Genomic DNA, 16,189 nt, shown 5'->3' on the forward strand with positions numbered 1-16,189 from the left:
TCAAGGGACAATCAGAGGCAGGAGACAACTTTTCGGTATAGAATGAGAGATAAGAAGGGTGGAGGTAGGTCATCAAGATACTTGAAAGTGAAGATAAATATCTTATATTTGATATGGTAGAGAAGAGGAAGCCCATGAATAGATGGAAAGAGAGGGGTGATATGCTCAAAGTGATGGGCTAGGACAATGATCTTTGCACCAGCATTCTGAATGGACTTTTTCTAGACAAAGAGCATGCTGTTCTTGAATTACACCTCTACCCTGATATAACGCTGTCCTCGGGAGCCAAAAAATATTACCGCATTATAGGTGAAACCGCGTTATATCGAACTTGCTTTGATCCGCTGGAGTGCGCAGCTCCGCCTCCCCGGAGCATTGCTTTACCGTGTTATATCCGAATTCATGTTATATCGGGCCCTGTTATATCGGGGTAGAAGTGTACTATAATACTGTTTTGCCTCAAAGACTGAAGAAAATTTAACAAAGTTTTCATTCCAAATGACTATAAATTTCTTACCGCAAAACTGAAATGTAACAGCTTCCACACCTAGAAAGATTAACAAGACTCTCTTGCTTTCTGCTTAGAGACTATTCACAAGTTTTTCACAAGATACTGAACAATGACACAATTTTGAAGATGATTCACTGTATCTTATTCATGATTGTTCTGTCCTTGGTGTACCACTTATGCATAACTTCAAGGTCCAGATTCTGTTAGATGCTGATGCAAATCTGAAGAAATGCCACTGAATTCCAAGGTTTTATTATGGGGCTAGGTTCTTAGCTCACTTACATCAGTGTAAATCCAGACCTGTTTCATAGCTGTATGATAATTAATAATAGTATCTGGATTTAAAATAAAGCGCTTTGAACTGTATTTGTTTCTGTGGTAGGGTGATGAAGTGCCAGCTTCCTGGCACAGAAAATATGTTAGTGTTGATGCCCCATTGGACAAGATTCCACTCTTTCTCCGTGGAGGTTACATTCTGCCAACACAAGCACCAGCCACAACTACTACTCGGAGGTAACTACCATAGAATAATATATTTATTTCAAAAGGCTATACCATATTTTTCTGTTCAGGGATGTTGCAGGGGAAAGGAGTAGATAGCTTTATTCTTGTCATGCTGAAATCCTTCAAATAAACAGAATATTAATTAGTAATAAGAGAGAAACCCCTCCAGTGTAAAGTTTACATTTTAATTTAAGCACTTGACCATATCTTTTGGAATCTCCGATTGAAATAATTTATTTTCAAACCAAGTTTATATACTTGGACACCAATGGGGATAAGACACACACATGATGAGCGTGGTGAGCAATGGGTACAACTTTTCTTAAGTTGACATTCACTGGCGACAAGTAAGGCTAGCAAGCAACCAACCTGGCAATCAAATAGTCCAGTGTAGTATGGCTAGATGGCAATCAAAGTATATTGCAAATAAGGGAAACTACACTTAGCCAACTCCTGGTACAACAGGGGATTAAGCCTTATCCCACCAGTTGCTCTTGTATTGTATGAGGACCCACACAAGGGGTTCCCCAGTCTGTAAAGCATCTAGAACAGTATTTCCCAAATGGTAGGTCCCAACCTAGTAATGGGTCATGGGAAGTTTCTAGATGAGTCACCAGATTAAGGGCTGGATGTCATGACATAGAGGTGACCAGGCTAAACCTAGAATGGGGAGCCAGCTCCGTAAGACAGAGCCACCACTCTGGGGTGAGTGCAGGGTGGGCTTACTTTCTACTCACCTTGCCTGGCCTAGCCTCCACATTTTTTCAGGCCCCCCAGCAAGGGTGGACTGGCTAAACAGGGCCGATGAGAGAGGGAGGGAAGCCGGGCCCCCTTCCGGACCGCTGGGCCCCGGTAATTTGTACCGGCTTCCCCCCACCTCTCATCGGCCCTGTATGTAATGGTGCATTTCCAAAAAAAAAAAGAAAAAGATAAAATGCAGTTGGTGGGTGGCTTTAGTCAAAAGTTTGAGAACCACTGAGAGAAGCTTTCCACTATCTTGACCTACAAGTGCAGGATCCAGCCAAAACCTACTCTCAGTCTGGTAGTTGCGAGTAGAAAGGTAAATGCATCTGCTGCATTGGCCAGCCAGTCACTTCATATTTGCAAAAGCGTAAACTTTAGATCTCCACTTCACTCTTATCTGGAACTACCAAATACTCTGGGGAAAGTAGAAAGGCCCTAACTGCTCAGCCAATCAGTTGTAGGGGAAAATTTCTTCCTAATACCAAAAGGTGGCTTGCATATAGCCAAAGCAAAATGGTAGTTCCAGACAAACACAGCCCAAGAAATAATTGATCATGCCTGAACCACACTGAAAACCCAATATAAAGAGCAGGTGGGACAGGAAACTAGTACACGCTGCAACACACAATGCAGCAGCCAATCTGAGCCTTGGGGAGCTCAGTTATCCCCCAGGCTGCCTGATAACTGGTACCAGGGCCGGCTCCAGGCACCAGCTTGCCAAGCAGGTGCTTGGGGTGGCCACTCCGGAGAGGGGTGGCACATCCAGCTATTCGGCGGACGGTCCCTCACTCCCGCTCGGAGCAAAGGACCTCCCACCGAATTGCTGCCGCAGATCGCGATCGCGGCCTTTTTTTTTTTTTTTTTTGGTGCCGCTTGGGGCGGCCAAAACCCTGGAGCCGGCCCTGACTGGCACATCAAAGCTGCCAAAGAAGGGAGAGTCTTGTCCTCAGCAACGTTTCTGAGGGAGCTCCCGCTCCACCACAGAAAGCTACCTGATGTCTTCTTCCTCAGGAGCTCCAGCAAAGGATCCATCTCTGTGAGCATGTGGACATTCTTGTCTCTTTTTATTGTTGTAAAATCTGATTTAATAATTTGTAGAAATGACAACAATTCTAGTTTTACTGTGAACTTTGAGGAGGAGAAAAAGAACCTGCATATTGATTGATCCTTCTCATTGAATTTCTCATCAGCCGTCTGAACCCATTTGGACTTATTATTGCTCTGGATGAACGAGGAGAAGCCTCTGGGTCCCTCTTCTGGGATGATGGTGATTCTATTGGTAAGTTTGTCACACTACTGCAAAACAGTCAGGGGACCTGACTGTCCTCATATCAATTTTTCACCAGTGTGACTCCGTTGATCTAGCTGGAGTTACTTCTGATATATATTGGTGTAAGTGACAGGAAAATTGATCCTGATCTCACACTGGTGCAAATCATGAGTGATACTACTGTAGTCAATGGCACTACACTCATTTAACACTGGCGTGAGATTAGAACAAGCACATCAGGAATAAAAAGATAATAATTTAGGTTTCAACTTCCTATGAAATTACCTTAGATTATTGCAGAAGAATTGAAGATGTAGAGGTAGCATTTGAACGGGTAGCCAAAAAGTCTGTCTGTTCTTATTTGCTGGCTATTACTAAATTCAACTCTGTATATGTTAATATCATGAATCCTATATTTTGACAGATTCTATTGAAAAGGAAGTCTATTTCTTGGCCAAATATACATTCAGTGAAGTAAGTAGCAACAAGTATTTTGGTACTTATCTTTGAATAACTTTGTTATGGCGCTGATATTCAACATCTGAAGTTGGTGAGTCACTTTGTCAAACAAAGTTAGAGAGAGCTACAAAATAATCACATTGTTATATTGCATCACAATATTTGTGTCATGTCATGTCATGTCATGTCATGCCACCAGGATATATAGTGTATTGATGGGACATCATGAGGTGATTCTGACAATACATTCTTCACCTCTCCTCCTTTTTCCCCAGCCATAGCTGCTGGGAGGGAGGCAATCTCTTTCCTGACTCTCACCTGATTACTTTTGGCTGCTGAGTGAAAGGAGGTGTTACTCTGACCTGCAGGAGATGACTGCATCTTTTTAAACTTCTTTCCCATGTGGGTGCAGTAGGAAACTCAGTGAGTTCCATGCTGTCATCTATTCAGTACTCCCTGCACTGTGATGGTTCCTGTGAATAATTTTCCGCTGAATCTTTCTGAGAACCAGTTAGTGTCTAAAGTGCTGATACATGCGGCTCTAGAAGCAAAGGCTGAGTCCCACTGTGTTTAAAAATTGAGTCTATGAACATTTCAAGTCCAGGGCTTTTAGTCTCCTCCTGTCTCCTGGTTGCTTTCTCAAAGGCAGCCTGGCACAGGGCTGTTGCCCCTTTGCTATGTCAGTCCTTTCTGCCTCCTTCTCCCTCTTTGGTCTCTCCCCTTTATAGCAGGTCTTATTTTCTCTATTGGTCCCAGCTTTGGTTGCCTGTCTCCATGATTGGCAGTTCTGGCACACATTGAGTTTCTGGGGGCAGGGGTGATCAAGCTGTTTGATTATCAGGAGGAAAGATTTTCCTTTCCCTTCTGCCTATGCTCAGTATGTAGTTTGTAAATCCCATTACATACCTATAATTCAGTCTCTAGGAGGAAATATTTAAGACATACCAGGTATATTGGTGAAGACTTAAATAATTCAGAAAATGGGGAAAATAACCTAGCCTCTACTTGAACCTATATTGTGAATACTGGTATGATTTTCAGATCATATGTTCCCAAAAGTTTGCCATCAGTAGATGTTATTTGGAGGAATTAAATTATACTTAATTTGCAAGGGTGATACTGTTCTTAGAATTATTCCTTCTAGTAGAGATAACAGATTATAATAAATTGATGGGTATTTTTGTAAATAGAATGGCATCAACTATTTTCTTGTGTATTCCAGCAAATGCTGCCCAGTGTTTAAGGTTCATTATCTAATTCTGTTTCCTTTGAATGCACTGAGAACAATTCTACTTCTTTTATCTTGTTGTCTTAAGAAAAATGGCATTTTCACTTGATGTAAAGGAGGGAAAAATTACTTTAGTTTTCTGAATTCTGTATTTAGCAATTTACTGAAGGCAGACTACAGAAAAAGATCAAACAGTTTTATATTAAATTGGGATCTGTGCAAATATGAGTGTTGACTTAGTGAGGCTTCCATTTCTCATTGCTCATATTTGATTTTGTCTGAAATCCCTATCTGTATTCTGATAACCTCCAACGTCAAGTTTTTATTACCGGTATACTGAAGTTAAAATAAAAAAAAAGTCATTCTACATTACAAATGTATGACAAATGTGTGACATTAAAACATATGAGAGTCCTCAGTGTATGCTGTATATTCCTATATATGTAAAAGACACTACTGATGTATAATTCCATCTCATCTAATTCTAATGGAACATTTATAAAAATAAAAACAACCTTCTCTCTACTTTCAATTTGCAAAATATTTACTTACAAATACAGGTCTTGATCCTGCAGCACTTCCTCAGGACTCATTAAGGAGTTTTGCCCAAGTAAGGACGGCAGAGTTAGTCCCCAAAATTTATATTTTCATTTAAGTAATTTAAAGCCTTCTTGGTTACAAGTATACAATCTTACAAGTCTAGGAAACACATCTCCCTAGAAACAATATGGTTCCTCAATGTCTTTAAAGTTGTGAAATATGATGACTAAAGGGTTTGTAGCAGAAGTTGCACTATTATGATAATAAAAACATCAGATTAAATATATGGTACTGAATGTACACAGAAAACATTAACTGGAAAACACTTCATGTATACTGTAAATAACTGCTACACTTGCCTTAAACTAACTAAGTAAAACTACTTGTCTAGATTCTGGTACTGTACCTGCCAATGTAATATCTGAGTGGGGTATTAGAAGCAGGGGCAGCTCTGTTTTTTGCCGCCCCAAGCACGGCAGGCAGGCAGGCAGTTTTCGGCAGTGCGCCTGTGGGCAGTCCGCTGGTCACGCAGATTCGGCGGCATGCCTGCGGGAGGTCCGCCGGTGCCTCGCCATCGGCGTCCCTGCTGCCGAATTGCCGCCAAAGCCGTGGGACCAGCGGACCTCCTGCAGGCGCGCCGCTGAAAACCGCCTACCTGCTGCCCTCACAGTGACAGGCAGGCCGCCCCCTGCGGCTTGCCGCCCCAGGCACGCGCTTGCTTTGCTGGTGCCTGGAGCCACCCAGTGCTACAAAAATAACAGAAAGAGGTGCAAGAAAATTCCATATATATACTGTAAATATTATTTCTTATTTTGCTGGCTTTTAATTATATGCAAAATCTTATTCTATATGAAACCCAATGTGTCCACTATTACTATTCTTCACCTTTCTATTTTTAAAATTTGTATACTTTATAGGACATTCTGTATGGAGTAAAACAATGAGATACAACAATAGAACAAGTATTCAATAAATAATTTCCAATGAGTTACTATTAATCTAAAATTCCTTCTTCTGAATTATTGAAGGGCCAAATGAGGACAAAGATTGTCAAAAATGGCTACCGTGGAGTTGATTCTCTGATATACAACACTGTTCAGGTTCTTGGTGTGACTTCAAGACCTAATGCTATTGTTTTGAATGGAAATGTCATCCGTGGCAAGGACTTACAGTATCAAGAAAATGGGGTAAGAGTTGTGCTGACAAATTATGAAAATGATTTTTCATAGGCTTTTCCCCAAACCCAATGAACAATGCTAATAGTTTCCCATTCATGTCCTGTTTCTTTTAAAAAAAATAACTGGAGATCAGATTTTGTACAGTAGAGCATGAGGTTAACTTAAGAATGGAAGACTTCCTGGGTTATGTTACAGGAAAATTTATCTCTTGTCATTAGACACACATCTGACTAATTTTGTGTCTGCTGTGTTTTTAGCTGTGTTGTGAATGGTCAGGATATGAGAAAGACAAGGTAGGTGAGGTAATATCTTTTATTGGACCAGCTTCTGTTGGAAGAAGGTACAAGCTTTCAAGCTACACCAAGCTCTTCTTCAGGTCGGGGAAAAGTCTGCTTCCTTCCCCAGACCTGAAGAAGAGCCTTGTGTAGCTTAAAAGTGTGTACCTTCTTCCAACAGAAGCTGGTCCAATAAAATATTACCTCACCTACTTTGTCTCTCTAATCTTGCGTCTATCACTTACACAAGCCTACATTTCCAGGTTTATAAAACGGTGATACAATGACAAATTCCCACAAGTTATTCTAGTATTATGATAGTCATACAATACTTAGAGCTATGGAGAAATAGTAGCTGCTACTGTTGTGTTATATTATTCCAACAGCATGAGAAAATCTGCCCCAATGTTATTTAGCAGTTACTTAAAAAATGAATGGAGTAGGCTCATGTTTCAGATATTTTATCAAAAATGAGTGCCCAGAATGTCCTAGAAAAATGGATATAGTTAATTTTAGTGGGTGTTTTCCTATCTTCACATGTAAACCTGGGTCTGGTTCTATTCAATAGCTTCATAAATGATTTGGACCAGAGGTAGGCAACCTATGGCACGCGTGCCAAAGGTAGCATGCGAGCTGATTTTCAGTGGCACTCACACTGTCCAGGTCCTGGCCACCGGTCTGGGGGGCTCTGCATTTTAATTTAATTTTAAATGAAGCTTCTTAAACATTTTTAAAAACTTATTTACTTTACATACAACAATAGTTGAGTTATGTATTATAGACTTATAGAAAGAGACCTTCTAAAAACGTTAAAATGTATTACTGGCACACGAAACCTTAAATCGGAGTGAATAAATGAAGACTCGGCACACCACTTCTGAAAGGTTGCCGACCCCTGATTTGGACAATGGCAAAGAGCGTACACTTATAATATTTGCAGATGATACCAAGCTGGGAGTGGTTGCAAGTGCTTTGGATGATAGGATTAGAATTCAAAATGATCTTCACTAACTGGAGAAATGGTCTGAAATAAATAGGATGAAAATCAATAAGGAAAAATGCAAGGTACTATACTTAAGAAGAAATAACAATTGCACAAATACAAAAGGGAAATGACTGTCTAGGAAGGAGTACTGCAGAAAAGGATCTGGGGGTAATAATGGATCACAAGCTAAATATGAGTGAACAAGGTAACACTTTTGCAAAAAAGTGAACATCATTCTGGGATGTGTTATCAGGAGTGTTGTAACCAAGACCCTAGAAGTAATCCTTCCACTATACTCAGCACTGCTAAGGTCTCAACTGGAGTATTATGTCCAGTTCTGGGTACTGCATTTCGGGAAAGATGTGGACAAGTTGGAGAAAGTCCAGAGGAGAGCAACAAAAATTATTAAAGATCTATGAATCATGACATACAAGGAAAGATTGAAAAAATTGGGTTTGTTTCTTCTGGAGAAGAGAAACCAGAGAGTAGGGGACATAACAGTCTTCAAGTATGTAAAAGATCATTGTTAAGAGGGTGATAAATTTGTTCTCCTTAACCACTGAGGACGGGACAAGAAGAAATGGGCTTAAATTGCAGCAAGGGAGATTTGGGTAGACATTAGGAAGAGACGCCTAACTGTCAAGGTAGTTAAGCACTGGAATAAATTGCCTTGGGAGGTTGTGGAATCTCTGTCAGTGGAGGATTTTAAGAACAGGTTAGACAAACACCTGTCAGGGCTGGTCTAGAAATACTTAGTCTTGCCTCAATGCAGGAAACTGAGCTAGATGAACTATTAAGGTCCCTTCCAGTCCTACATTTCTATGGTTCTATTTAAAATGTTTGTTTTATAAATTATTTTGTTTTAATATCAACTAGTGATTCAAGCTGTAACTACCATAGTATGCTAAGTGGTAAACCCAGTGCCCAAACATAGTGTCTCATCTAGGTCTCTACATAGAAGATGGAGGAATCCTCCTTTTGGTTGTGAAAGAGAAACCAAGGCTATTCCCAATAACTGGAGTATCCTCTGTGTCCTTAGCCTCCTTCTCCACAGGGGAAAAGACAGGATCAGCACAGTGGAAGATCCTCCCACCTTGGTAACCTCCCCACCTATGCTCCATCCCCAAACACCCTGCAGAGCTGGGCTTCGCACTTGGCAAGGGGTGTATGGTGCCCAAATTTTTCCCATAGTTTTTCATCAGTGGAGGTAAAAAGAGGTGTTTCTAAGGGCTTACGCCTATCAAAGAGAGATAGTCAAACTATCAAGCAACAGATACAGGGTTTTTGCTATGTTACACTACTTATTACTCTTATTATTCTTACTGAAGAAATCCATTGAGCAAACAAAATTAGAGAATAAGTTTCTGCCTTGAAGAAAAATGGATTACTCACTTTTAGAGGAAAATGCCATAAATAACTGTTATCAGAATCCCCTCAAAGGAAATTTTTTAACACCAGAACTGTGTCTGAATAAGCTGAAAGCAGCACAAACTTAATGTGGAGTGGGAGAGGAGAATAAACTCCATAGAAATATGTTTGGAAAGAACCAGTCAAGCAAGCCCCTAGTACAACAGCATGGAAACCGATGAAAACAAACAAACAAAAAGAGATCAACAAAGATGTCAGAAGTTGTTACAAAATAATTCTTTTTTGTTTTTAAACACAAACAAGGCAGCTACCCCAGATCTCACTGCCCTAACAATTATTTAAAATTACAAGGAATAGCCACTCAATAGCATGTGGTAGCAAAGTCTCCAACCCCACAAAAATTACATTAATTGAACCATCTAGTACTTTAAAACAGCAGAATATGTTTCTCCCAGCCAGAGATCCATCACATCTTTGTCATCAGCCTTGCCCAGTTGATTGAGTCTGTTTCTACTATGGAAAACTCAGCAGTAAATTCACCATTTTGGAGTTCTAAGAAACTTACAACCAGTGTATTTAAAAACAAACAAAAACAGGCACAGACCTCACTACTTTCGCGCAGTCCTGAGGCTCTGTTAAAATAAAATATGCTGTGCAAGAACAAAAAGTGGTCCTTGCTATTAGAAACATAAATAATTCCTACTCAGGGCGGGGTTGTGTATGGGAAAGAGTCTGAAAGAAATTCCAGTTGATAAGAAAAAAAACTAGTCAATATTAAATGCAGCTTTTGTGGGGTATTGATTCAATATGGTTGAATGTTCAACGACTGTTTTCACATTACAAACTTTACTTCTCCTAGGAAGTTTGACTCTAATAATTACGAAAAGCTTCTCAGATTAGCAGTCTGGTATGAAGAATACCTCTTCATAGAACAGGATATCTGAACAATAGTGGTGAAAGCAACTTTAGAAGAGCATGATGGGAAGAAAAAATAGATCTGTTCCAAGTCCTGTACAGGCTTCTGATGGGTTACTTCTGTATCCTACAAGGACTATACTGTTACTGATTGCAAATGCACAGATATGCCAGGACTTGACATGGGTGTCAGTGTACAGGAGACTTTGTATGGTTTGCCTAAGGATGAGGCACAATTGCTATCCTTACACTTAGAATGGAACCTGCATGGCCAAGGGATTAAACTATACTCCTTGAGCCTGAGGGGATATAGCAGGAAGCATGCTTTCCCTGTGCACTAGAGAATTCAGAAAGGAATTTTGTCTCTGCGATGCCTTTTACTGTGGGCTGTGTATAAATACACACTAGAGCCCTAAGGTATTTGTGTATAAATAGAAACAGTTTATTTAATAATCAGCTTCTTCCTCCTAGCTCATTCATTTGGTGATGCTGTGAGCCAACATTTCTGATTTCACAGAATTCATTACCAGAGATGCCTTTATAGTATGATACTACGAACACTGCTCCGGAGCTTTAATGGATGAATTAATCAGGAGGAGCAGGCAGATTATGGAGAAGAAAACTTCTATTTATATACAGATTTCTTGGTAACAAGTGGTTAAAAGTAGGGAAATATTGTACCTGGCAGAACAATGAGGTTCTGGAAAAATATCACGGACAGAATCATTAGTGGTGCTGTGCAGTACAGTTTGCATTCTGTGACATAGTCTGTTTCACTATAATTATGCATCTCTTTTTTCACATTTTAAAACAGATTCTTTACATTTTATTCTGGAAGAAAATCAACAACAATCTGTTTAGTGTGTAATGAACTCCCCATCTCCTGTACGCCACTATTTCTAATTGTTAGGACTGTTTACCATTTCCCACCCCCACACATCTGAAGCTGTACAGCAGCCCACGAGAATATTACACCTTAAGAGCTGTAGAAATCCCCATGTAATGGGTGCAGGAGGAACAATGGAGGAGTTCTGCTAGCTGGGTTGAATTATAAACAAAAATGACCTGAGAGTAGGAAGGTCCTTCTTCCTCTTCGACACGGATCACTTTGTTGGGGGCTAATTGGTATTTTATTAGGGCTGCTGCCAGTCTTAGAGCCTTCCTCTTGTTACTGTTTGCTTTTTGGGAGTTGGATTAATCTTCAGGCTAGGTAGCTCAGGAAGCTCTATAACTTCCGTGGGATGGATAAGCTCATGCTTATTTTGGATGGATCCAGCCCTCTCTACGAGAAAGGGGATAGATCGGATTCTTTTGGAATACTGCAAGAAGAGGGTTTTGTACTTGTTAAGACTCCTAGAAATGTAGGGCTGGAAGGGAGTTCAAGCAGTCATCAGGTCCTTTGCGCTGAGGCAGGACAAATGCAGGCCACCACTGATAGGTATTTATCCAACCTGTTCTTAAAAATCTCCAATAATGTGGCTTCCACAACCACCCTTGAAAGCCTATTCCAGAATTTAATGACCCTTATAGCTAGAAAGTTTTCCTAATATATAACCTAAATCTCCCTTGCTACAGATTAAGCCACTACAACTAAAATGGACATTGAGAACAATTGATCACTATCTTCTGCATAACAGCTCTTAACATATTTATCAGGTCTCCCCTCTTCTTTTCTCAAGACTGAACATGTCAATTTTTTTTTCATATTTTCTAAATCTTTTATCATTTTTGTTTCTGTCCTCTGGACTCTCCAGTTTGTCCACATCTTTTTCTAAAGCATGGCACCCAGAATTGGACACACTACTCCAGCTCAGGCCTCACCAGCACGAGCAGAGTGGGACAATGTATGTCTTACATACATCACTCCTGTAAATACAGAATATTTGACTTTTTCGCAACTGCATCATGTTGATGGCTCATATTAAATTTGTGATCTACTATAATGCCCAGAGCCTTTTCAACAGAACTACCACTTAGCCAGTTATTCACCATTTTGTAGTTGCGCATTTGATTTTTCCTTCCTACAGGTAATATTTTGCACTTGTCTCTACTGAATTTCATCTTATTGATTTCAGACCAATTCTCCAATTTATCAAGGTCATTTTGAATTCTAATCTTATCCTCCAAAGTGCTTGCAAACCTTCCCAGCCTGGTGTCATCCACAAATTTTACAAGCTTACTTTCCACTCCATTATCCATTGAATAGTACCAAACCCAGGACTGTCCCGTGTGGGGCTCCACTAGACACCCTCCCAGTTTGACAGTGAACTATTGATAACTACTCTTTGAAAGACCATACTCAACCAGTTGTGCACCCACCTTATAGCAATTTCCCTTGTGTACAGACCACATTTTCCTTGTTTGCTTATGAGAATGTCATGTGGAACTATGTCAAAAAGCCTTACTAAAATCAATATATAAGTTAAGTGCTTGTATAGAACTATCCTTGATGAATTATAATTATTTTAGGCACTACTCCTACTCTAGTATGATGTTAATACCATTGCACATAAAGTATCAGCCAGAATACATAAGATTTATTGTTGGATGAGCTCATACAAAATTATAAATGTTGAAATGCTTATAGGCAACCCCTTTATTCTCAGACTACCGAATTTGCCACAGAATTCACCCCTTCATGTAGAATTGTGCTGTAGATTATTTTACAAAAGATTGCTTCTTCTAGCTCTCATAGTCGCAGAGATTACACTTGGTCACATGTTCAAGGTTAATGCAGTAATGTGTACTCAAATTTGTAAGGAACCTGAAAAAAAAAAAAGGCTGAGTATGAATTTCTCCCATTCATCATAATGCGTTGTTGCTTCTGAAACCTAAAGATAAGAATCTGTGGCAATATGGAAACTGAAAATAAGGAGACAGCATAAAATAAATTAAATTTAGATCAGATTAACATTGGGACTACTACTCTGATTTGATTTTTAATTTTCACATTTAATTCATTTTATTAATTTATTTGAAGTTGCTGCAGAATTTCCAGAATTTTCACCAAAGTGCTAAAGAATTTAGGGACTTCTCTTCAGAACTTACATCCAGTTTGTCACCGACTGCATCTTGCCTATAGGGTCAAGTGGAAGGTCTTATAGTGGTCTATACTCAAACTTATGTTCTTGTTCTTAGCTTTGGAGCTGAACTTTATATTAACTTAGCATACATTTCTTAATTACATTTGTTTCACTTTTTCCACAGAAACTCACCCTACAGATTTCTGTACCACTTACTGAGGAGCTGAACATTATACTTCAGTAGAATATTAAGAAAGTGTGTAATTCAATATAAATGAATCTCAAATGTTGATGTCATTCTGATTTTAATGTCAAAATAAAAAAAATCAATCTTTGTTGCTTACATTCCTGATGTATTTTTTAATACCAGAATAGGTAAGTGGAATGTAAACAACTATTTTATGCTTTTAATTCAACAATTCTTCAGTTAAAGGAATACTAAAATTACAGACAATTCAGTAACAGTCACTATGTGCTGAAAACTACCTCAAACTATTGCATATCCCATAGAAGAAAAGAAACCTGGAAAAAAGTCTTCCCTCTTTTGAAGCTCAATCCTGCACTACTGAAGTCAATGGGAGCTTTACCATGAATCTCAAAGGGTGCAGGATCTTGGAATCTCTCTCTGCCCATCATAAATATAACAAAAATTGAGGTTAAAAAGAATATTACAAATATAACCAGTTTAACTAGATAGATGGAATCCTCTGGTAACTGAGAAGACAAGGAATATTGCTGTCATCACGGACGGAAATGACTATTCACAAATCTTGACCTATAAAAGTGTTCGTTCTGTTGTCTTCTACACCATCCTTAAAGATATAGTATCCAATTCTGGGCCCCCTGCTCCGGTTGTTTTGCACCACTATGCAGTCACAAACCAACTGAAAACCAGCTACATGGGTAGTCCTGTTTTGTAAGGGGAATTACCAGAAGGAATACAACTGGAATAGTGGCTGTACTCCACCTACCTTTCAGTCCCTGACATAAAGATGGTCGAGGGTTGGGAGAGCGGCTGGAGCAACTTTGTACTCCAGTTCTTTCTGGCTGATGAATGAACCCTTGAGGCTGTGGGCATGGCTGCACTAGCTTATATCAGACACTATACTTTTCCCTGGCCAGGCAGGGATACACTCTAAACCCAAAACACACCCCAGAATCTGAAGACCATAATTGTTGCATGACGCCATCTTTGCCTCCCTTCCCACTGTCCTGAATTGCAGTGAGTGCAGCTCGGACACCATGAAGAATCTGGGCTATACAGTTGAGTAGATAGCTACAAGCATAGTGAGAAGTCCTACAAAACTTTAGGGAGGGCTCAGGGGAGTTCCAATGTTATTTTTCAGTTTCTGAGGAAGAAATCCCATACAATTTTCTGTGGATACTTTTCCCATTATTAGGGAACCCCTCACAGTGACAAACGGTCAATGCACCTACTGCTGCTTATAGCCACAACTTAGACAGTGGCGCACACAGCATGGAGTCAGAGCATTTATGTACTTTTAAAAAACCCATTAGTTACCAAGTAGAGAGAGGAATACGGACATCTTCTTTTTAATGTTTTGTTAAGCAGACATTTCCACCATGAAGACATAATATTAAATGTTAGTAGTTCTCTTCATTTGCAAGTACTTCATTTGTTGAGAGCCACTATATTACTAAGCCCATTGTATGTATTCCTAATTGTGAAGTGTTTTATTACTGGTATTGAAAGACCATTCTTTTCATCATTGATGTAGCTTGAAGGAGCTATTTTTATTGAGACCATTAGTTTTAATTCTAATGGTAAGGCACTCCCACCTACCCACAATAACAAACAAAAACCAAACAAACCCACCCACCTCTGGTAGAAAGCAATATCACATCCTAGCATAAAATTAATTCTCCTTCCAGAATTCTGTAATTTGAGAACTCCATAACATATGCAATAGTTTCCATGCCTAGGGCGCCCCTATATCGTGGACATTTGATCTGTCGCTGATGTCCACTTTATATAGAGGGACACTGACAGGACAGGGTCCAGTAGAGAGAGAGAGAGAGAGAACGTGTGTGTGTGTTTTTTTTCCCCTGCTGGATCAAATAGAGCTATAAGTCAATAGAAACTTCTTTTATTGCGGTCTATAACATTCTGCTGCATAATTCCCACACCCTCCCTCTCACACTGATTGAAATTTATCAATATTAAATTGAATTAATGAGACATAGGTTCTGTTGGTGTATTGCAAGACACAATGTTCTGGATGAATTTAAGTACATCCATAGCTACGAAAGCATGAGGGCCAAACCAGTTTACTAATAGATGTTTTAATTGCAGATGCTGCCAGAAATGCTTTTTTACACGTTTGAGAATTGTCACCTTGAACTCCAACTTCTTAAAAGTGTAACACTAAATTAACTGAAGCAGTATTAATAACCATTCTCATTCCAGTTTTCTCCAGATAATTTCTCTCCCTTCCAATCAGTAGTACTGAGTTACAGTATGCTTCCATATGGAATCTTTATGCAGTAGTGGCTGAAATTTTATACTAGTGGTAAAGTGGATTAGTTCATCATAATAGCCTCTATCAGCCTTGATTTTCCCTCTGTTCCTGATTCAGGGAGGTATTAAAGGATGTGTGTAACTTTAATTACATGAGTAGTCCCACTGACATCAAATGATTACTTGCATATTTAAAGGGTATTGTCGTGCATTGAAGAAGGATTTTGCTATGCTGGGGGTTGGGTGAAATCTTGTTGAAGCTGGTGGGCATAACAGCTGCCCTTTATTCAGGATAAATGTAAAAAGCAATTTTTGGAACTGATAGCTGAAACAATAAAAGTCACCACCCAAAACTGACCACTTGCAAGGCTTGTTAGGAATCTGAGCTATGTGGATAGAGGTTTGACTGGAGGCTGAATGCAAATGCAGGAGGCTGGATAATGTTTGATGGAGCTGCATGTGTGAACGAGAAGCAGGAAAAACACGACAGAAACAGAGAAGGCAGCAAAGAAGCTCAGAAAAGCATTTGTAGCATGACCTTAAGAAAAAAGTAAAAGGAGAGAGCTTTTGGTTAGAGTGCTGGCTGGAGAGAGGCCTGAAACTGTAAGCAAAGAAACTGTCTCCTTTGATTCCTTCTGTCTTCAGGAAAACAGCACTTTATTTACATTCTTAGTAAATAAACAGGACTGCATCAAACAAATACTTGACTC

General features: G+C 39.5%; 1 protein-coding gene across 1 annotated transcript in view; it reads left to right on the forward strand.

Annotated features, from left to right (window-relative positions):
* LOC117875522 (maltase-glucoamylase, intestinal-like) overlaps positions 1–13,317 on the forward strand; it is a 108,483-nt gene extending 95,166 nt beyond the window's left edge. Inside the window, exons 19-23 of the mRNA XM_034766906.1 lie at positions 894–1,024; positions 2,950–3,038; positions 3,454–3,503; positions 6,285–6,443; positions 13,185–13,317. Coding sequence (XP_034622797.1) covers positions 894–1,024; positions 2,950–3,038; positions 3,454–3,503; positions 6,285–6,443; positions 13,185–13,244 — 489 coding nt within the window. The 3' untranslated portion in view covers positions 13,245–13,317. The remainder of the gene's footprint in view (positions 1–893; positions 1,025–2,949; positions 3,039–3,453; positions 3,504–6,284; positions 6,444–13,184) is intronic.
* The last annotated feature ends 2,872 nt before the right edge of the window (positions 13,318–16,189 follow it).

Source organism: Trachemys scripta, chromosome 1 (assembly GCF_013100865.1).
Source record: "Trachemys scripta elegans isolate TJP31775 chromosome 1, CAS_Tse_1.0, whole genome shotgun sequence".
Taxonomy (NCBI): domain Eukaryota; kingdom Metazoa; phylum Chordata; order Testudines; family Emydidae; genus Trachemys; species Trachemys scripta.